At 32.8% G+C, this 23,689-nt stretch overlaps 1 protein-coding gene across 1 annotated transcript in view; it reads left to right on the top strand.

Moving 5' to 3' along the window:
* The window catches only part of SGCZ (sarcoglycan zeta), a 1,170,111-nt gene that overhangs the window by 1,011,353 nt on the left and 135,069 nt on the right, over positions 1 to 23,689 (top strand). Inside the window, exon 4 of the mRNA XM_032288341.1 lies at positions 10,327 to 10,414. Within this exon, the coding sequence (XP_032144232.1) occupies positions 10,327 to 10,414 (88 nt within the window). The remainder of the gene's footprint in view (positions 1 to 10,326; positions 10,415 to 23,689) is intronic.

Genomic DNA, 23,689 nt, shown 5'->3' with positions numbered 1-23,689 from the left:
GCCATTTGCTTTAAATCTGCAGATTGTCTACTGTTCTACATAAAGTGGATTTTCACATGTGCTCTATGTTTCTTTCTGTTCACCAAAATAAGACACAATGTTTACATTCTACTTCATCAACACACAGTCACTCTGACATCATTAATTGGGTTGCACCTCAGCCATGCTCCCATAGTGAACATACTGGCTGGACAGACAGTAGCAACACTCAGAGTGGGTAGGGTTGGAACCCTGGGGCTGCTGTGAGGGCAAGAACACTTACCCTCAAGAACAACTGAAGAGGAAGATGGAGAGGAAAAGTGGCAGCCCAACCTTGAAGTGCTGAGAGGATATCTCCCAGTTGCTGCAAATGTTGCCTGAGAGGAAAAGAAGAGGCATCTTTGGGAATTTTATGCTGTCTGACTAAAGCAACAGCAGTGTCTCATTTCTCTGGATCTTTGTTACTTTACGTAGAGATAGTACTATTCCCTTTTAGGATAATGAGCCTAGAAGCATTTATTTCTTATGCCCACCCATGACTGAAGGTTGAGTTGGAGCATTTTGACTGATACAGGAAGTGACAGATTATCCCAGAGTTCCTGTAAATGGACTGTCATGTGTAAAACTGCTTTCTGCAGCATCATTCTGGATACGTACTTATCAATATCATCAGTATTAACAGTTGGGAGAAAGAGGGCTTCAGAAAGGAGACTACTCTGATTGCTGTATAGCTTTAAAGAGGCAGACAGAACCCAGAATGACAATGAAAACTCAGAGCATTCTCAGAAGTGATTCCTAGTAGTGGCATCCATGACTAGAGAATTTATAAAAGAGAGGAATCCAAAGCAGGGAATTCCCAATAATAGTATTAGAGTAGAAATGCATAAAGTTGATCAATAAATAGATAATATCTCTCTTCTGAATTAATTCACATTCAAGTTAAAATTCAATATACTTTCTAAAATGTGAACACAGAATTTGAGGAAGTCAGGTTAACAGCTCTAGATATGTTTATTTTCATAATAAGCACTTCTTCCTTTAAAATAAAAATTTCAATAATTAGATGATTTGCATTCTGAAGGAAATGACTTTCAAGTATAAAAAGAATTTTTACTTTTTATTTCAAAGAATAAACACTTGTTTTGCATCTTAAGTGGGTCAAATATTAAGGAAAGGAATGAGATATCTTCCTGGGCACAGGGATGATGAATAACCATCAAATAATAATTTGATATGACTTGTTTCACTGAAATGAATGTTTACCATCCTTGCTCTGGGGAAGAAGAAGAAGAATGAGGATGAGGAAGAAGGAAGAGAAGGAGGAAGAAGAAAAAAGAAAGAAGAGGAACAGTAGCTTCCTAAAATTGTGTGATCTGAACACAAATCCAGATGAACACATGTAGCCTGGGCATGTTGTATCATAATGTGCTCAATTCAGCTCATTCACTCAACATGCATTTATTGAACATCAACTGTATGTCAAACATGACACAAACTATACTTTTAAAAGACTGTATAAAAAAAGAAATTGACAGCATACTATGTTTTCAGGACAGTTCAGTTAAATGGAGGCTACAAATCACATGAATGATTAAAACATAGTAAGACAAAAAGCCTGTGACAAGTATTGTAATAGACATCAACACTAACTGAGGAACTGAAGAATGGGATCTGAATTTCAACACTGGAGGAGTAGGAAGTCTTTACAGAGGACAGGACTTTGACTTTGACTTGAAAAAATGTATATAACTGTTCTGGATAAAAAGACATGGATAAGAATTTCTGGCCTGAGAAACTGAAGGTGAAAATAAATAGAGGTAGTATATAGTTGAGAAAAATGGGAAATTTGGCTTACTCTTAAATGATGTGAGTGAGGTGAAATAGACATAGAAAAGTAGAATTGGGTCATATTGTGAAGAACCTTACATGTTGTGAACATGAGTTTGTTTCAAGCTGAGAGTGAGGAATCAATGTTTTGTTTTGTTTTCATTCAAGTATACCAATATGTTTTTAAAGTATTTTTAAATAACACTGGATGTGAAAAATCAATGTGAGGAGAAAGTGGTTATTGCAATGTGAGTTTTGAATCTGTTATAGAAGTCGGCATGGGAAAAACAGGAAAAATGTATTAATATTAAGAAATTAAGAAATATTTCTGACACAGCTGATTGAATAGAAAGACTAGAGGATCTGAGGATAATGTAGATTTGTTGGCAAATTCTACATTTCCACCATTGAAGAAAATAAAATTTATCTTTTAAACTGTGTAAACTCAAATAACAACATACCAAATTCACATCACCTACACTGAACAAAATAGGTCACTAATGATGTTCTTTCAGAATACCAAGCAGGGAGATTTGCATAGGCAATACTTTCTAAAATGTGTAGGCAGATGACAATTTATAACATATACCCCTCATTTAGAATCTGAGAAAACAAAATGAAACAAAACGAACAAGACTATGCTACCAAAACCTGGACAATAGCAGCAAAGTAGAGGTCGTGTGTGTTTGTGTGTGTAAGTGTGCATAAGGTATTCTTTTAGAGATCAAAATGCTTAAAGAAATTTTAAAGTATATTTTGTTCAATTCAATTTCTTATTTTTTATATCGGTTTGACAGTTGAGAAAACCTAAAATTGAATGAGCCCCAAGAAAAACAGTACTTCCTAGTTCTTGACAGGGCATATTTGAAACAAAATTGGGGATTTCCAACATGCCTGTTACATTTTTTAGCTGTGTCATTTCAAGCAAGTGCCTTAATCTTTCTGTACTATAGTTTGCTTATTTGTGAAACAAGAGTGATGGTATTCAGTATTATTAGTAGTAAAACACTATAGTTAAAATGAGGAATAAATAATAAAAGCAGACATTGCTCTCAAGAGAGTAGGCCCTGTTCTGTGCATTTTGCATATATTGTCTCATTTCATCCTTATAACAAGCCCACAGATTATATACTGTGACCTCTATTTTACCTATGAAGAAACTATGGTACAGAAATGTGGAGTGACTTGTGAAGTCAGCCTTTGGCAGTGCCAGGACTTGATCTCAAACAGTCAGGGTCCCCTGTCTGTCTTACAATCATGTTATTGTCTTGATTCTTCCTGGATGTTTTTATTGTAAGCTTCAAAAATGGATGAACTCATATATGTAAGGTATTTAGTTCAGAGCAGTGTCTGGCATTGAAAGGGGCCAGTAAATGTGGGTTGTTGCTTATACTACTGCTATTTCACCATGACGTAACATAACAGTTAAGCTGGAGAAATGAATATCTGAAGCTAAATTCTTACCTAAAATACTGTATCTTCTCATTAATATTACTAATGCTTTTTTCAGGAAATTTCTATCACACCAGCCTGCTACTATTAATATTCTCTGTTGATATGATTGGTAATTATCTGATTCATTGTCTGTCTGGCTACAAGATTGTGAATTCCCAAAAAGAGAGAAGTCTGTCTCCTTTTTGTTTCTCTTTTGCACCCAGTGGGTAACAGAGAGCTGAATATATTACAAACACTCAGTAAATATTTGTGATAAATAAAGTGAAGGCAGTAGAAAATTTTTAAAAGTTTTTTCATTGGTAATATGCATAGCATATCACAAAAAAAATTAAAATGAGAAGAACAAATTTCATCATTTTTCTATAACAATTACAAGGGCTGAAGTTGAAGCAGCAATTAATAGCCTACCAATGAAAAATATCCAGGTCCAGATGGATTCACAGCCACATTCTACCAGACATACAAAGAGGAGCTGGTACCACTCCTTCTGAAACTATTCCAAACAATCCCAAAAGAAGGAATCCTTCCCAAATCATTTTATGAGACCAACATCATCCTGATAGCAAAACCCAGCAGAGACTCAACAAAAAAAGAAAACTTCAAGCCAATATTCCTGATAAACATAGATGCAAAAATCTTCAATAAAATACTGGCAAACCAATTGCAGTGGCACATCAAAATCTTATCCATCATGATCAATTAGGCTTCATCCTGGGGATGCAAGGCTGGTTGAACATACGCAAGACTGTAAATGTAATCCACCACATAAACAGAACCAAAGACAAAAACCACACCATTATCTCAATAGATGCAGAAAAGGCCTTTGACAAAATTCAACAGCCGTTTATGCTAAAAATTCTCAATAAACTAGGTATTGAAGGAATGTATCTCAAAATAGTAAAAGCTTTTTATGGCAAACCAACAGCCAGTATCATACTGAAGGGGCAAAAACTGGAAGCATTCCCTTTGAAATCTGGCATTAGACAGGATGTCCTCTCTCACCACTCCTATTCAATATAGAACTTCAATATAGTTCTAGCCAAAGCAGTCAGGCAAGAAAAAGAAATAAAGGGTATTCAATTAGGAAAAGAGGAAGTCAAATTGTCTCTATTTGCAGATGACATGATTGTATATTTACAAGACCCCATCATCCCAGCCCAAAATATCCTTAAACTGATAAGCAATTTCAGCAAAGTTTCAGGATACAAAATCAATGTGCAGAAATCACAAGCACTACTATACACAAATAACAGACTAACAGAGAGCCAAATCATGAGCAAACTCGCATTCACAATTGCTACAAAGAGAATTAAAAACTTAGGAATATAACTAGCAAAAGATGTAAAGGACCTCTTCAAGGAGAACTACAAACCACTGCTCAATGAAATAAGAGAGATGGAGAAACAGATGGAGAAACATTCCATCCTCATGGTTAAGAAGAATCAGTATTGTGAAAATGTTCACACTGCCCAAAGTAATTTATAGATTCAATGCTATTCCCATCAAGATACCAATGACCTTCTCCTCAGAACTGAAAAAAAAAAAAAAAAAAAACACCTTAAACTTGTATGGAACCAAAAGAGAGCCTGCATAGCCAAGACAATTCTAAGCAAAAAGAAGAAGGCCAGAGGCATCAATCTACCTGACTTCAAACTATACTACAAGGATACAGTAATCAAAACAGCATAGTACTGGCACCAAAACAGATATAGACCAATGGAACAGAACAGACGCCTTGGCGGCAATGCCACACATCTACAACCATCTGATCTTTGACAAACCTGACAAAAACAAGCAATGGGGAAAGGATTCCCTGTTTAATAAATGATGTTGGGAAAACTGGCTAGCCAAGGGCAGAAAGCAGAAACTGGACCCCTTCCTGACACCTTACACTAACATTAACTGCAGGTGGATTAAAGACTTAAACATAAGACCTAACTCCATAAAAACAATAGTAGAAAACCTAGGCGAAACCATTGAGGACATAGCCATAGGCAAGGATTTCATGACTATAACACCAAAAGCATTAGCAACAAAAGCCAAAATAGACAAATGGGACCTAATTAAGCCCAGAGCTTCTGTACAGCAAAAGAAACAATCATTAGCGTGAACTGGCAACAAACAGAATGGGAAAAAATTTTTGCAATATACCCATCTGACAAACAATGGGCTAATATTCAGATTCTACAAAGAGCTAAAACAGATTTACAAGAAAAAAACAACCCCATCCAAAAGTAGGTGAAGGATATGAACAGACACTTTTCAAAAGAAGACATATATGAAGCCAACAAACATGTGCAAAATAGTCATCATCACTGGTTATTAGAAAAATGCAAATCAAAACCACATTGAGACATCACCTCACATCAGTTAGAATGGCGATCATTAAAAAATCTGGAGACAGATGCTGGAGAGGATGTGGAGAAATATGAACACTTTTACACTGTTGGTGGGAGTGTAAATTAGTTCAGTCATGTGGAAGACAGTGTGGTGCTTCCTCAAGGACCTAGAAACAGAAATTCCATTTGACCCAGCAATCCCATTACTGGGTATATACCCAAAGAATCATAAATCGTTCTATTATAAAGACACATGCATAGGTATGTTAACTGTGGCACTGTTTACAATAGCAAAGACAAGGAACCAACCTAAATACCCATTAATGATAGACTGGACAAGGAAAATGTGGCACATATACACCATGGAATACTATGCAGCCATAAAAAAATAAAGAGTTTGTGTCCTTTTTAGGGACACTGATGAATCTGGAGATCATCATTCTCAGCAAACTGACAAAAGAACAGAAAATCAAACACCACATGTTCTCACTCATAGGCAGGTGATGAACAATAAGAACACATGGACACAGGGAAGGGAGTATCACACACTGGTCTGTTGGCGGGGGCCAGGGGAGTGAAGCGGGAGGGCAGGTAGGGAGGTTGGGGAGGGATAACGTGGGGAGAAATGCCAGATGTAGGTGAGGTGGGATAGAAGCAGCAAACCACATTACCATGTATGTACCTATGCAACAATCCTGCATGATCTGCACATGTATCCCAGAACCTAAAGTACAATAAAAAAAAAAAATTAGAAGATTGCAGCCACACCCTTGGCATGAAGAATATGTGTGTAATATAATTTTAAGTAGAGCCTCTCAGCTCCACCTAACAGTCCCATTGCCTTTCTCACTGGGTCACCTATCTGCTTTGTCTAAAGAGTGACATAAGAAGGCCACTATGTCCTCTCTGGAGCTACAGCCAAGTTCAGTTCAGGGCTACAGAAAACCATGAGATCCCTTACTTCTCTTATGGGGGATTCATTAGCTTGGAAAAAAAAATATTGGAATCTGAAGATAAAGATTTTCTTCTTCCAAAAAAAGATATTTATACTAGTATACCATGCTGAATAATATATTAACTACTTTCTTCCTTTTACAGAACTTAAATATCTTATTCCTACTCCATGAAAAAATATTACCAAAATAGATTTCTCTCCTTTATGTTGTCAGCAAGAATAAAGTATAAGAGAGTACTACTATGTCTATTTAAATATATTAAACACATATTAGCTTTCAAAATTTTAGAACATAGGGCTATAATATAAAGGATATAAACAAGACAGTGGAATGGAGTAAAATATTAGTGTCAATTATTTCTTATATAGAGAGCTTTGGAGAAACAAACATGAGAAAGAATACATAAAACCTAAGAAGTATTCAATTCTTTATTAAGGGAAAATATTTCTTAAAGGTCTTTCTTTTTTTTTTTTGTAAGAGGTGGTATGTTGGTGCTGGTTCTCACCTAAACATATATTTGACATCAGATTTATGAATTGCTTAGGACTGAATCTCCCTTAAATGACTGAAAGATTTTTCATTATTATACATATTGTATTGCACATGTGTGTTTTAATTAGTACTGAGTAGATAGCGTGCAAAAGGTCGTGTTAAACTTGAAATGCATCAGCAATGGGTTTAATCCGCAAAGATATCATGGTACTGACATAAAATACAGAAATGATTATGTGATTTGTGGATGGAAATGATGCTCTTTCAGCCATCAAATTTTATTTATCAAAAATGGATACTTGGTTTTGGTTCAACTCACTTGATCCATTATAATAAATGAGTATAGCATAATAATGTATTGATGTTCATAGGAACACAGTGCAGAGAATTGCTCATTACCTCTGAGAGCTATATCTTTATGGTTCTACTAAGTTAAAAAATTATTGGTGCTATCACAGTGAAATTTTAATCTAGATATAAAAATTTAATTATGAGAATAACTTTCGTAAAATTATGTGAAAAGAAGCAAAGAGTGCTAGAGACAGAACTTCAACAAGATCTCTGTGGTTAAAGAAAAAGGAGATTGCTATGTTGCCAACAAAGATGCAGAATGATTGAACTTTCAATTCTTTCCTTTTTATTTGTATTTATTTTTATCTTTTTGAGACAGAGTTTTGCTCTGTCACCCAGGCTAATATATAGTGCCGTGATTTCGGCTCACTGCAGCCTCTGCCTCCCAGCTTCAAGGGATTCATCTGCCTCAGCCTCCCTAGTAGCTGGCATTCAGGTGCCCACCACCATGCCTGGCTAATTTTTTGTATTTTTAGTAGAGATCAGGTTTTGCCACTTTGGCCAGGCTGCTCTCGAACTCCTGGCCTCAGGTAATCCCCCGCCTTGGCCTCTCAAAGGGCTGAGATTATAGGCACAAGCCCCCATGCCCAGCCTAAACTTTCAATTCTACCAAGTCTATTTCTCTCTTAAGTAAAATATCCATTGCCTTCTCAACCTAATTATTTTATCTTAACATGTTTAATAAAGCAATAATTCCTATAATACATTTACATAGTCTATAAATTATATATACATATGGTTATGCTGTTTTACTCTACTCTTCACAGAAATTTATGTGTAATATGTCTAGTAACTCAAATAAAAACATATAGTGTCATATATTTTAAAACTCTAAACCAAACTCATATATGCTATACCATACAAATATTGAAAGAAAATGAATATAAATTTGACCTATAGTTTTTTTTTGTTTTTTTTTTTTGCATTTTTTTGAACTGGAAGATGTTTCATACACTTTTACTGTTTCTTACATTCAAATATTCAAATGTGTGTAATCCAAAACTACTTTTTAAAGTACTTAGGTTGAATTCTTCCAAGATTGAATAGAATTTTGTGTGTTTGTGTGCGTGTGTGTGTGTGTGTGTGTGTGTTCCTGTATGAACCATCATCTCTATGTTATTATCAAGAGAAAGTAGAATTCTCATTGGGTATAAGATAGCTGTTTGCAGACAATCTTTAGTCCATGAACTATACTTTAAACAGGATTTGGACATATCTCTTGAATAGGATGATTTCAGACATATCCCTTGATTAAGATGATATAATTAATTTAAAATATTTTATATCTTTTACAAGATAAATTTCTGCAGCATAATTACACCTATGGCTAAAAAACTAGACTTATTTCTTTTAAAACTGCAGAAATAAAACTTTTGATATAAGGCTGAAAGAGCTGAGTTGTAATATGAGACAGGCAGAAAATGATACTAACTTTAGTAGTTTTGTTACAGCTATGTTTAATTTTGCAAAGTAAGTGTATTATTCAAAATGTAGGAAGTTACTTTTAAAAATCATCTTAGTTTAGTCATACCAGTAAAATCTACCTTTAAAAGAAAATATGTGCATGTATCTATGTGTGTATCTTTGCTCAATGCTTTACATGTAGCCAGAAGGGATGCAAAACAGCTTTAGCAAAAAGCCATATATATATATCCAAATCACAAATTCCAAATCCTGATATTGTGAGTTTTAATATAGCTTATATATGAAAGCACTTGTATATTGACATTGACATAGACGTGGCTTACTGCCTAGATGGTGAGGATGGTATTGGAGGACATTTTCATGGTATTTCATTATCCACAATGTAAACTCAAAGAGGGCAAGTATTGTTCTATGTTTTGATCACTGAAATGTCCCTACCTCTAGAACATTATATTGTACATAGTGAGTATGCAATGAGTATTTATTGGATAAATGAACGCAGATTTGTAAATGATCACCCTACATTAAAATGAGAATGTAGGGATTTGGATGTTACTTGTCTAAGGGAGATATGACAAAAGCCTAATAAGTGAGTTGTTAAGGCAGTGCTGTTGTCTTTCAATAAACAATTATCCTGTTAAGTGCTAAATTACTGATAAAAGTCAACAGGTAACCAGAGTTATATGTCCTAAAGGATTTACAAACATCTTATATTGTGTATAATTTCTTGAGAAATCCTTCTATGATTTACAGATTATTTCCATATGAGTTTGAAAAATAAGGTACTATAGTATCAATTTTACTTTGCAGATTTTTTTTATCTACTCAGTAAACACTTTATAAATTCTTTCCTTCAGGAGTGTGCTTATTAGAAATGTAACTGCATAGACATGGCTGTCATGATTCCTGCCCCGGATGTTTCCTTCTGTGACAAAATTAAGTAAAAAAGAAAAACAAAAACAAAAAATCCCAAATAGACATATAAAATTAAATTCTTCTTGATAAGTGCTTTAAAACAAACTAAATGGAGAATGGGAATTTGGGGATTGAAAGACTTTGCAGTTATACTGATTAGATGAGCCAGTTTTGAGGAGGTAGCATTTAAGCTGAGATCTGAAAGTTGCAACTTAAACTTATAAAGGGACTTTTGCCATTGGGATAGCTTCTGGAATATCTGCACAGGCGGGACACGGGAAGAGAAAAAGGAAAAGGGTTATTCCACCATTGATGTACAACAATCAGTAGAGTTGGAAATGCTTGCGTCTGATAGTTAATACCCACTTATGAAAATGATAATATGCCGTCAAGAATTGTTATGAGTCATTATTATCTCATTTTTTTTACGTTGTCTGCCAATGTTTGGGATATTAAATTAACTCTCTAAGATAGAGCAAACAAATTAAATTTTTGACAACATCCAAACAAATACAATACAATTTGATGTACGTCTGACTATATTTCTATTTTCTATTTGATTTGTTTATTTTATACATGTTTCCCAGGATAGTCCACTGGTCTTACAGTCTGACAGAAATGTAACAGTGAATGCAAGAAACCACATGGGGCAGTTAACTGGACAGCTGACTGTAGGTGAGTGTTTTGGGGTAAATGTTGCTCCTACTATGCTTGTTCTAACTGAGAAAAGTAGAAGTATGTTATTTCTCTGATATGTAACTCAAGATCCCATTACAGCCCAATTTTCTCGCACATGATTTGACATGTCATAGGTTAGTTATGTGCCTTCTATTTGGTAGTTATTACTCTTGTCAATGTATTATTATGAGATTGTATTACATTTATTTTGCTGGTCATTACTCTTGAATTATGAAATGCACCATTTTTTGTAACAAGTATTTTCATAGTTATGTTAATATTGTGGTTAATAAACATATGAGATGATATATCATCATTAGGTCTATCTATCCCTTTTTAGGGGTAAATATTTTCTAATAAATAGTATCTGCTTATACAAATGAGAAATTGCATGAGCTGAGAATAATAAATATTAACATTTATCAATTACGTCTACACTTGATGTTGAAATTATCTATATTTTAAGATTTATAGCCTTTAGGTTTTGTTAATATAAATTAATGGTGAAGTGTTAGTTTTTGTCATGTCAAATAAATACTTTAATTTTGAGATTTGTATTATATCAAAATATAACAAGGCAAATAAGAAGTAATTTGTAATTTAAAGTTTTGATACATATGTAGATTCTGAATTATTTTTATAACACTGTATTTGTTCTGTGGGGAAATTTCTTAACATTAACATTATGTATCTCTTTATATCTATACATGCATATAGAGAGAGAAAAAAGAGAGAGAGAGGGAAAGAACAAAGTAAATTACAATTTTGAGGACTAAGGTACTCCTATTTTAATGAGAAATTAATCATCATTGAAATGCAAATGTGTATTTCCAATATTTCTATTTAAATTTTGCAAAATTGTCATATTTGAAATGTGAGATTTAGAAACACAAATTTTGATTCTGTGTACTTCGTTTGTAGGCGTATGAAATAATTTTTATATTTGTTTTGATGAAAACAAAAGGATAACATTGTAGCACATAAGAATTTTCTAAACATATAATTTTATTTGTAAAAATTGTTTCACTTTACATCATAAAAGTTTATCATTACATATCTATTAATTGCTACAACTAAATAATATTTTGTGATAATTAGAGATATATCAGTTATAAAGGGGTGTTATTAGCAAATGGATTCAAGATTAAATGCAAGAAATATGTGTATAGATATAGAACCGATTCAGAAGCAGAGGCCATTCACTTAAATATTCATGCTAATTCACTCCTGTTATGTTGAAACTGCAGAAACTATAAGCCTATACAAACAGGCCTAACCTGGGCAGATTTTCCATATCCTAATTTTATTAAAGTTGAGAACTCTTCAACCAGATAGAACCTTCTTTTTCTTTCAGTTCTTGATATAAAAAATTCTTAGTAGAAATGTCAGAATGTAAATTAAGTGCACAAAGAGTATATACCCATGCCCACTGTCAGACAAAATAGCTACATAATTCCTGCCTGTAGAGCAAAGTAATCATTTGATTATGTGAAGTGCAGATACGGTTTGCATTTCACTGCATGCTTTCCTGCAGGAAATAAAGAATATAGTATGCTTGTATTTTCAGTTACCCTTCCAAACTGATTTTAATGCTATATTGATATTTGCCAGATAGGAGAAAATAGCAAGAGAAGAGGGAGAAAGAAAAAAAGTTAAGCTTAATTTTAAATGTGACAAATCATTAAGTTAATGACACAGCCTTATTGTGCAGAAAAATATGTTTATACTTAAAAATTGTTTAATACCCTGTCCTTTGAGTGTATTTTTGATGACTTATGTATTTATACTGGTTTGCACATTTTAATGAACATAAAACAAAAGAAGACTAGGGCTGTGTGAAGGGAGATAATGTATTCATATTTGAAACAAAGCCGTAGGGAGATACTTAGTAGTTGGTTGGGTGCCAGCAAAACAGTTAATCTTTTGGACGCTCAGTTTTCCCATCTCTAAAATGGGAATAATGTCACATTTTGAATGCTGTTATAAGAATTAAGGTGATTTCAGTATCTACAAATAGCAGGTAATTATATATTGAATTTATTATTGCGATGATGGTTAGTGTAATTATTGGTATCGCTTAAGTTAAAATACAGTGATATAGGAGAAATCTCATGATGATTTTCTATTCAATGTATCTGTGTGATATTAGTTAAGGTTGAGTTCTGATACTCTTGCAGAGATATGTTAAAAAACACAACACAGTGTATCCGATGCTCAGAAACTCTTGAATCATGTAAGAATAAATTTACCTTTGTGTAGTATTTGAAGACATGCTTGAATGAATCAAGCAATGTAGAAAATTAAAATTTATTTCTAAAGACTCTAATTGTAATTGTATAAGAATATATAAGTAGCTGTTCTAACCCTCTTTTTAATTCATTTTCTTTTTCTTTCAGTTTTTGTTTATGCATATGACCTTGATTATAGTGTAGTCATGATACTATTTTGCAATATTTAAAAAATTACCACACAAACCAAATAATTACGGAAAATAATTTCAGTTACTCTTCATTTTCTAAGTAAAACAATTCTATGGTCTATCAGTAGACTGCATCAATTTATATTAGTATAGTCAATTCTGAAAATATAACAGAATTTGAATATTTTTCCAGATTTTATTCTCATTGTACCATTTTTCCTCAAAAGTCTATGTGTATAGTTTCAGCAAAGCAAATATCAATTTATCTTGTACCCTGACTTTTTCTTCTCTACAAGCCTAGCTTTCTACTAATTCAATTCACAGGGATATATGTAGTCCAGTGATTAGGCCAACCCCTGTGCTAATTCTAATCCTGACTCACTGACAGAATTTAAAATCAAATTATTTCTAATACAATAAATTCAAAAGAGAAATATTTTCTACATACACTGGCTCCAGCATAATGAAAACTAAATCTAAGTGTTTTAAAACTTTAGGTAGAAAAATCAATTTGACAAATATATTTGTGAATTTATGAAGTTCCAGGCTTTATGAATTTGACCAGATAATATCCAATTTCCCTCATTAAATCTAAAATTCTAATTTTCATGACCTTCATAACATTGGAGGAGATTAATGAACTCAAGATTTCTTCCTCCAAATTTCTCTTCTTAGAATAAAGCTGAAAGAGAGGAATGAGATTGTTGTTGAGAAGTGGTTAAAGAAAGTACAACATCCCAAGAGGTCAGACTCCTTGAAGAAAAATCAAGAACTTTCTTAAACAAGTCTCAGAATCATTCTCCAGGTCAAAATTTTCTATTATTTAATCTATAATTACTATGCTTTTGTTAGCAGAACATTATTTTTCTTTTATAGGTGAAAAAAATATGTGATTTTAGGTGTGTTATATATTCATATATGTTGATATGATATTTTTCGTGACTTTCTTTCAAAAAAGTAGGTAAAAGATGTAAATTATGCACCATCTTTGTGAAGTTTATTATATTACCTCAGGAAACGACTACAATATGTGATATGGAGTAGAACTCTTTTATTTATGGTAGTGTAAAGAAAAATGATCATGTAGTTTTGATATAGACTTTGCTTACAACACTGCTAATAGTAATTAATGCTTTAGTAATTTGGCTCACTTAAAATGTAATAATCTTTCCCACCATATCATGAGGATAATTATATTTTATTTACCAATAACATTGAATTGATATTCAACAGACTTATTTATTATAAGTAGTTTATGAAGTATAGGTTGATTTCCGTAAAATAATCTCTCCTTTAAAAAGCTTAGCCAACATAGGTTTTATTAAGCTACAGATTCCTTTTTCTTGTATTACAAAATATATTTTATTTTTGATAAGGCAAGGGCTTTATCAAAATATATTTTATATTTGATAAAATGTTATATTAGGTTTAACATATATTATTAAGCCTAATATAATATTTTCCTTTCTCATATGCCTTATGCCATCAGTCTGTAGCTGAAGGATAAAAAGGAAAGGAGGATAAACTCAGAAACTGGAAAAAGATTTACCTTCACTGGTGGAGCTAGCTTTGTTTTTGTTTCTGTTTATTTAGTTAGCATCCCCTCATTCTGATTTAAATATTTTAGTCACAACGACTTTTGACATACTCATCATGGCTACCTATGGGGTCCTATGTCATAAGCAAGAAGTTCCACAATACCACGTCTTTGTTATTATCCCAGTAAAACATTAAGGTTAATTGGGAATTTAAAAACTGTATGTGATTGTTCTGAAATTTTAGTTTTAGAGTGTGCTTAAAACCACAAACTTATGCTTTAAATAGGATCCCATATTTCATCGTAAGTCTCCCTCTTTAATGCTCAATAAATTTGGAAGAATGAATTCAGAATGAATTAATACCTAGGAAAGACCTGCTGTTATTTTCAGAATCATTTACTTATTTTTGATATTCTCATTTCTACTTATCAAAACTCAGTGGAATTACCAAATTATATAAAAATCTTAATTACAATCTTTAATTTCTCATTTTCTGCTTTTTCTAAGTAATTCTTGAAAGCTTAAGCCTTACATAAGCCTGACTATATGTTAATAAGAAAGAATGTCATTTGCAAGCTATTAAACAGAATGATATTTGTATTTATTATGAGTTTCTCTTTTTCATATTTTATACTTTGAGCAATTAACATCACTTAACAGTAGAAACTGTTGTAGACAGCTTCTGCAATAGAGTTGACTCTGGTTTCTTCAGAGGTCTGAGGTGCTTGCTTTCCTTTTGCAAGAAGGTTTATGAAGGCAGCAAGTGGAGATGATGATAAGGTATCAAGATTGATCATCTGCTTTTCTCAGAGTGTTTTAATCAGCTACACACATAAAAAATCAAAATTAAGTATATATATATTGATTATATTAGGCATTAGGATTCTGAGAGTAAATAAATTTTTTTTTATTTTTTAGTCAATATCTATTAGTAATACCATCCATATTATGAAATAACTTCCCTTTTTAAACTATATGTTTATAAAAAGCTACACATATATTTAAAGTTTCTATTAGTAAATATTTATTCATAGGTAGGCATCTCTATCTTATAGAGTGTTTAAACTACAGTGATATTCCTGGTAGTAAAGGTGTTAAAGGAAATGCAACCAAATGACCCCACTATACTTTAAAAGAAAGCATATGAACTTATGAGAAACAAACACATTTTTCTCACGTGCTGAACAAAATGTACATTTTGTTTAGTAAAGATAAATCTAGATGATACAATGTGCAGTATTTTTAGCAACTCTACATCAAAAGAAGCATTGAGCCTAGTAATTCTCTGACAAAATGCTTCTTAAAGAATGCTGGCCTCATGACAAAAAGGCAGTTATGTAAAATAGTTGTGGTTGGGGGACAAAGAAACAGAGCATGTTTATTGGCCTAACTCAATTCAGAAACAAAATCTAGACTTACTACAAGGCATAGTGTGTGTATCTTTTAAATACACTTTAAATGATGTGTTATTTCACCTGTGTTTGCCATTGGTCAGTTGAAGTAAGATCTCGAAACGTTAGTGATTGTGGCTGGACCTGTTCATTTCTGATGTAACACTACCTGGTGATGAAATTGATATTGATGAAATCCCTTTAAAAAAAAAAAAGCTGAAGACCTTCCCGAAAACTCTTAACTGGGTCAATGCCTCTCTGCCCGCCTCAACAGATCCTCCGACATGCAAGACAGACTCTCTCTCTTTTTCTCTCTCTCTCTCTCTTTCACACACACACACACACACACACACACACACACACACACACACAAACACAAACACTCTCTTACCCATATAAACTCACTTGCCCAAAGTATTGATGCAAGAAAAGTACTAGGAAGCAAAGTTAGGGTCAGGACACCTTTTAGAAAAAGATTTCTGAGTCTACACACATAGGACTGATTAAAACCTCAGCATTTTAATTCATGCAACATGCTTCAACATAATTTGAGTCTGGATATATTCTTTAAAGTAATTTCTATTTATTTTTTAGCATGATGAAATAAAACCTTGGTAATGTGTGCAATTTGTAAAACCACATATGTTTAAGGGAACATTATATTCCTTTACTTTTTTACCAGTACTCTTTCATGTTTCACAAATTTAAGTTATTCCAAAATTGCACCATATAAAACACAGAACATGTTTACTAGAAAGGCAATTTTGGTTATTAAGAGTTGTTATAGTAAATCCCCCCAAAAAGAAAGAAAGAAAACCAGAACGTACATTCAATTAAAATTATTAAAACATATAGGACTGTATAGATTTTCACTAATGATATTATGAGGCCAATTATATGACACACACAATATATCAAAATGTTGTCGGGAGTATTTTCATGTGGAAATGATGAAATGTTCAGAAACTATTTTTCGGAAGGACATATACCTCACCAATTAATAGCATGGATTCTGGAGACTACTAAATCCCAGATCTGTCAACTGTCAGCTACGCCACTGTATGTACGTTACGCCATGCATCCGTTTCAGGTTTCTGAGGGCATAAATGAGTATTCACCTCATACAGTAGATGTGAACATTAAATACATTAATATGTAATTAAGTACTGGAACGCTTTCTGGGTATATGTTAGTGACTGTGATTTGTTGTTGTTGTTGTTGTTGTTGTTAGCACTGCGTGTGTACTAGTCTGTACACATGGCCGAGTATCTGGGCTATACTTGCCTTGTGTATGAAATGAGCCTATTTGGCCAGATTGTCTCCATGGCTCTTTCCTGTACCAAGTCTAAAAAATGAAAAACTGCTTTTCACCTTAGGAGAAGAGAGTCAGTTGGTAAATCTCCCAGTCCTTACATTCCTCAATATTCAATTGTCCTGACAAAATGCCATCTGATTTGGTTTTTTCATATCTTAGCCATACAGCATAGGCACGTATTTTGTGCACAAATTTAAAATGAAGAAGGTAAATGAGCACAATTAAATCAACATCCTAGCTATGCTTCTACGTTTTCATCAAGTTTTGGCTCATAAAAAGTTTTTTTCTTTGAAATTTAATCCACAAAATAATTTAAATCCAATCAGCTTATTTTTGTTATTGCTAAACATAAGCATGTTTTGTTCCTAAATGAATGGAGAAAAAATGTAGATGAGGGTTTTATAATAAATATTTAAAGACCCTGAAAATGACATGTAATCTTGCATTAAAGCAATTACAGTGAACACCTGGGAATCGTTTAATTGACTGCAGATGGTATAGGATGTATAAAAAGTAAAAGGTTACAGATTATTCTCAGTTACCAAATTTATGTTTTTTTGTCATTGACTCATTTTTTTTTAACTAAGAGAATGTTGTAATAGTCTGGGACAATTTAATAAGAATGAATGTTTGATGTAAACTGAGCTGTTCAAATCTTGGAGGATAGATCAATAAAACACTTAGGTATAATATTGCATATACATTTCAAATGATTAAATATATTGTTGATTTTGAGTTCATTATTAATTAGTTAATTAATTCATATTATTTAATTTAGTGTTAATCAATTTGGGAAAATCGTAAGTTGAAGTAGATGCCTATGATATCAGGAGAAGGATGGCACTCTTTAGAAATTAGAACTCTCAATCTTTGTAACTCAGGTGTAATGAGAATTATGTTTGAAGCAAAGACACTAATGTTCACGTTTTGAAAAGTTATATCAAAGGAGAATTTTTAGCAACTTGAATAATTATACTAATGCTTCAAAGTTTCTCATTTTTGGTGTCCTAAGAACAGAAATGTGGACTAGCTCAAATATTTAATTAAATTCACAATTATTTGAAGTGCAGAATCAAGAAATACTACAAATTTTTCTTCCTGGAAGACCTAGACTAAAACCTGAAAGAGACTGTTTGGCAGGTCATCTTCAACTTTTTCTGGCTTGCTCCTTCTCTTTCCAAGTTCCCAGTGCCCTTGTTTAAAATCATTCATTGCAGTTCTACAAGGCCAGCTCCACTTCACAGTGCTCTGTGTTATGGTCCTAAAGACCATCCTTGCATTGTATTGGCTTCTACTTCTTAAGACCAAGGGTGGCTAATTTGCTAAAATAATTCATGCCTGTATGTAAATGGATACTATGGCTTTGAAATTTTTCCTTTTCCAGAGTAATTATATATATATATATATTTCAAAATATGGTTTTTGGTAATAATATCTTTAGTTGTTAAAGTAATTCTAGTCTTGAGGGTACAGAAATGAGGATGATATGATAAAGTGAGAAAGTGTGCCTCTTTTAAGATATATTGTAAAGGTGTCCTCCTCTTTTATTTTAGCACTACCTAGGCTAGTTCTTCTCCTTATATATCAATAAAAAAGAAAATACAAGCCTATTTCAATAAACATAATACACAGACTAATTATTTCTTAAGTGCACAATACTGAGGGAATCACTAAACAGATAAATAAACATTTTATTAATTTGGTAATCATATAAGTTTATTCAAAATATGAGTATACTTAAAGTGTTTGAATTTTAATATTACAATAATTAAAATAGAAATGATATATTACAAAACTGGTCAAAGGATAAAAGTAGAATAAGTTAAACCAAGTAGCAAGAGTGCTTTTTAATTTTCTCTTTTAGATACTTAATTAGATATGATTACATCACTTATCTGAAATTAATGAGTCTGTAGCTTATACACTTAACCAAGCTTTGTTTTTAATGAGGATCGCTTTGTGGGACCTCAGAATTGCAGGTGCATTGGAGTTCCATATGTAATTGACTTATGGAACATGCAATTTTATGTTGGTCTTAATAAGAAACGTGTCTTTGGAAATTTGGTTAATGGGCATAATATTCACAAATGTAAGGCTATGGGACTAATTATCTGAAAACATCTGGAGGCAGGAAGCTAAATAAAACTTAGGAGTCCATATGTACACAGAAGATCATTCACATCAGTAGTGGGGTTCCTAAATGAGGTGGCACCTTAGCCCAAATGACTATATAACAATACGAATTGCCTGGTCATGGGGAAGAGAGAAGGAGAATCTGGAGGGAAACCATTATTGACAATGATCTGTGTCTATGAACTACGGAAGCTCTTTTCTTCTAACTTTTGCTTTGGATTTTGTGTCTATGCTTGTATTTAGTTTTGGAAAAATTCCAAGTCAGATAATGCATGCACCAGAAAACTAAACCATGGTGGGAATAGAAAATTTAACAAAGGAAGAGGAGAAAGTGAACCACAGCAATTCTTCTGTTTCCAAGTATTTATTAGATTCCTGACAATATATACCTCATAATGAGAAAACAGTATTTCCCAAATCTCTTCAGATTTCTTAAGGCTGTTATGAATCCTTTAATCAGCATTTTTTGGTTAAACTATTTTAATCATTTCTGAATTCATTTGCAACCTGTTTTTCAATATTATGTCTAGATCTTTTGTCATATATTTGCCTGAAATTAGGAATTTTTAATACTATATGATCCTTTATGTTTTGATCTGATAATCCTAGGGAAAAAAAAAGAAAAATCTGCTAATTTTGTCATGGCTGATTTTGGTTCTGAGTTCACATGTTGCCTGTTTTGTTTTCAACACGCTCACAAACCCATTAGTCTATTGTATAACCAATATCTTTCCCTCCTCTACCCCTCCCAAAGGGATTAGAGTATGTTAATAACTCGTTAATTTTGGAGCTCATCTTTTCTCCTGTCATAGGTAGAAAAAAGAAAATTGTTTCCAATCATACATGGCTGTTGCCATACTTTATCTTTCTATAAAGGTTACTGAATGTAATTCAAAGATCAGCCTGCCACTCCAGGGAGGCATGCATTGCATACTAGGAAAACGTGCTTTATTTTCTCCTATCCTTTCCAGAGGTCCTTATGATTCTATCTCCTTATTCTTCTCAGCTGTGAGCTCATTGCTCACCTAACCTGTGAGCTGCTAACTGAATCAGTAAATCTATCAGCTACCTAAATCACACTAAAGTTTTATAGGTAAATCTATTTGGGGAAGAAAGTCTTCAATATTACACATTAAGAATTGACCATATATATTTTCACATTACAGGCTTTCATAAATCATAAGTCATAATAATTACAGTGACTAAAATAAAAAATACAGACAATACCAAGTGTTAGAATGAATACAAACCTACTGGAACTTTTATACTTCTCCTGCTAGGAGCGCAATACATTTCAACCATTATAAAAAAAAAAAAAAAGAATTTGGCTGTTCCTACCAAGTTAAACGTGCAACTACCATATGGTCCAACAATCTCACTCCTAGGTGATTGACTTAGTTAAACAAAAAACATGTTTACAGAATGAAGCTTATATAGATATTTACAGCAGCTCTATTCACAACTGCCAAAAACCAGAGTCAACTCTAATATCCTTCAGCAAGAGAATGGATAAACACACTGCGGCATATTATCACAGTGAAATGGTATTCAACAATTTTTTTAAAAAGCTATCGACATTATGTTAGGTAAAATAAATCAGTCTGGCAGTTTATCTACTATATGATGGCATTTATATGATATCTTAAAAGGACAAAACTATGGTGAAAACAGATTCATGCATAATCCACAGGGATGGCATGGGGGGAGGTTAGGTACAAAGAGGTAGCACAAGAGAGTTTTTTGATGGTGATGAATCTGTCCTATATTTTGACTGTAGTAATGATTACACAGCAATCTGCGTGTGTTAGGATTCATAGATGTATACACCAAAATGGGCTATATATTAAATTGAAATATAAAACAAAAATTAATAAGAAATATTTTTCAGTTTTTTCCAAATTTACATCATGTCAATCTTTCTTATATATAACTTAACATTCTTAACACTAATACGTTCTTCATGCAACCTATTTTAAAAAATAACAGCACTTGAGGTCCAGTGGGAAATTTATCCTGATGCCTTGATTTTTATAATCCCACTTGACACATGGTATCCCCCAAATAAGTACAGAATATGTGATTAGAATATCCTGAACATTTTCCCCAAGACTTACTTTTTTTAGATCTTGGTTTTCATGAGGTAATTTTCAAAAATTTGTCATTGCTTTATTACTCCTCTTTATCCTGTTTGTTCTTTGTTTCACATTTCCAAAATATGGAGTCACTCACAATCTTCTTTTCAGGAACACTGAGTATCTTAGAATAATGTCCACATTTCTTTCACTGGTGATTTTTTGTTCATTTGTGATTATGTTATCTCCAAATATTAAATTAAAGGAGTTTCTTTTTCTTGAACCATTATCCTTTTCAAAATATACCTTATTATTGCATAGATCTTGTCAAATAACTTGTGAGAGCTTTTGACAAAGTCTATAGTATGTGTATAACTTTCTTTCTTTTTGAGGTATCATAAAATGTATAACAAATGTTCATTGGTTGCATAGATTATCATTATTGAAATAACTCAATCCTTACTGAGTTAAAGCAACATTAGACTAGTCTCATTTCATTTTCACTCTTAAGACTGTTACAATTATTTGCAAATAATTTCTGGTTGAGATATCCATCATTGCTGTTGGCTCCATCTGTTTTTATGTCACCTATATCTGTTATTCGACTAAGTTGTGTGATGTGCTCATTATATATACCACGAACATTTATTATATATCTTCCTTTAGCATATTACATATATGTGGACAACACCCAAATCTATCCCTCTGGCTTTCTCTCTCTTTTTCTTCTCACATAAAACCCAATGAATCAATTATTATTATTATTTTCTGGATCTGTCTACACCTGACTATCATGGTGATTTCTAATTCAACATTAATCTACCACTGAGGATTTTTTTAAATTTTTTTAGGGGCCATGCTAATCTTCTCTGTATCATTCCAATTTATTTTTTTAGTATATGTGCTGCCAAAGCGAGCACTACTAATCAGTATTTTTGAGACACTAACTTGTCACTTATATCAGCCTCAATTTTTAGCATTAAAAGATAGCAGTACCTAAATTTATTTTCAATACTAATATTTCATATTTGTAGAGAGCTTTTTTAAGCTTAACAAAACTAATTAGCTTCCCTTCAAAACCCCTCTTTTTTTTTTCATCGAGCACATTAACAGCAGGTCATTTAGAATAGCCCATAGCTTTTTTTAGTACAACGTTAAATAGGTCACCCCTGCTATGCGTAACCTTCTTAAAACACAGTGAAAATAGAAACTATCTATCATCTTCATTTGTTAAAATCACATGATCACATTGGTAAGTGGAAAGAGATGAATGCAAATAATGTAAAAGTATTGCAAACTACATAGACTCCATTGAATAAATTTATGATTCTTAGGAATAAGTAGCTCTAAAAGAGAATGCATTTAGAACGTAAAAAAGAAGATATGCAGCAAGGCTGATTTAGTGTCAAACACAAGTTCACAGGGTCACTGGCTGAGCGTAGAAAATGATGAACACCAAATATGCCTTTGCAAAATTAGCTAAAGGAATTTCTTTTTGTAGAGAATATTTACTGGCTTGAGGACAATGTTAGTAGGATCACAGTATAAGCAACAAGAACAAGTAGTTTTGAAATACAATTTGATAAGTGTTTCCAAGAAAGAATATTAGGTGGTGTTGCAAGAACTTTAATGATCACTGTGATCTTAAATGGGCTTTCTGGCTTTGTTCCATTCTCTACTTCACTATGCCTCTTTCTCCCTGGCCATTTTATAATTTTTATGGTGACACAATAAAAGCTTTTCTGTGTCAGACCTCCCATAGATATGAAATTATTGTTTTTCTGTCTTTCTGCATAGCCAACATGATCGAGTAATAAAGTAAGAAATATTTTAGCATAATTGAACTTTCACATAGGGAAATATTTCAAGATGCACAAATTTACATAATATACACTAAACGATGACCCTAAGTTTTAGCATAAAGCCATGGAAACACAACTAAAAAGTTTAAAGGATTTTCCAACTCACTGCCCCGTATCCCTTTCACCTTCAGTGCTAGAGCAATTCCTTCCGTGTCTGCCCCCAATTCACACCTACCATAGTCCCTGGTGCTAATCTTATCTGCTGACAAGGAGAATACTAACCTTATTGTAATGTCACTATTGGTACCTTTTTGTCCTTGGTATTTCTATCCCCTATTAAATAAATTTCTGGATATACTAGTGTAACAATTAATTCTCTCCTTTGTCAGGAAAAATAGTTTGCATATGAAAGATCTAGCTTCAAGCTCAGTCCATATTGCATCATTTTTAAATGCAAGTACAACATGTTTGCACATTATTTGTTTTGAAAAGTATCTTTGAGTTAAGGGTGGCAGAACAGTGTCAAATATGTGCTTTATTATGTACATTAGAAATAAACTGATGAATAGGTACAAGTTGCAGGTGTCCAGTTGACCTCTCTG

Source organism: Sapajus apella, unplaced genomic scaffold, assembly GCF_009761245.1.
Source record: "Sapajus apella isolate SASKATOON/1434 unplaced genomic scaffold, GSC_monkey_1.0 scaffold21, whole genome shotgun sequence".
In the NCBI taxonomy this organism is placed as follows: Eukaryota; Metazoa; Chordata; class Mammalia; order Primates; family Cebidae; genus Sapajus; species Sapajus apella.
The sequence above is the reverse complement of the archived record's forward strand: the minus strand, read 5'-3'. Positions and strand labels throughout refer to the sequence as shown.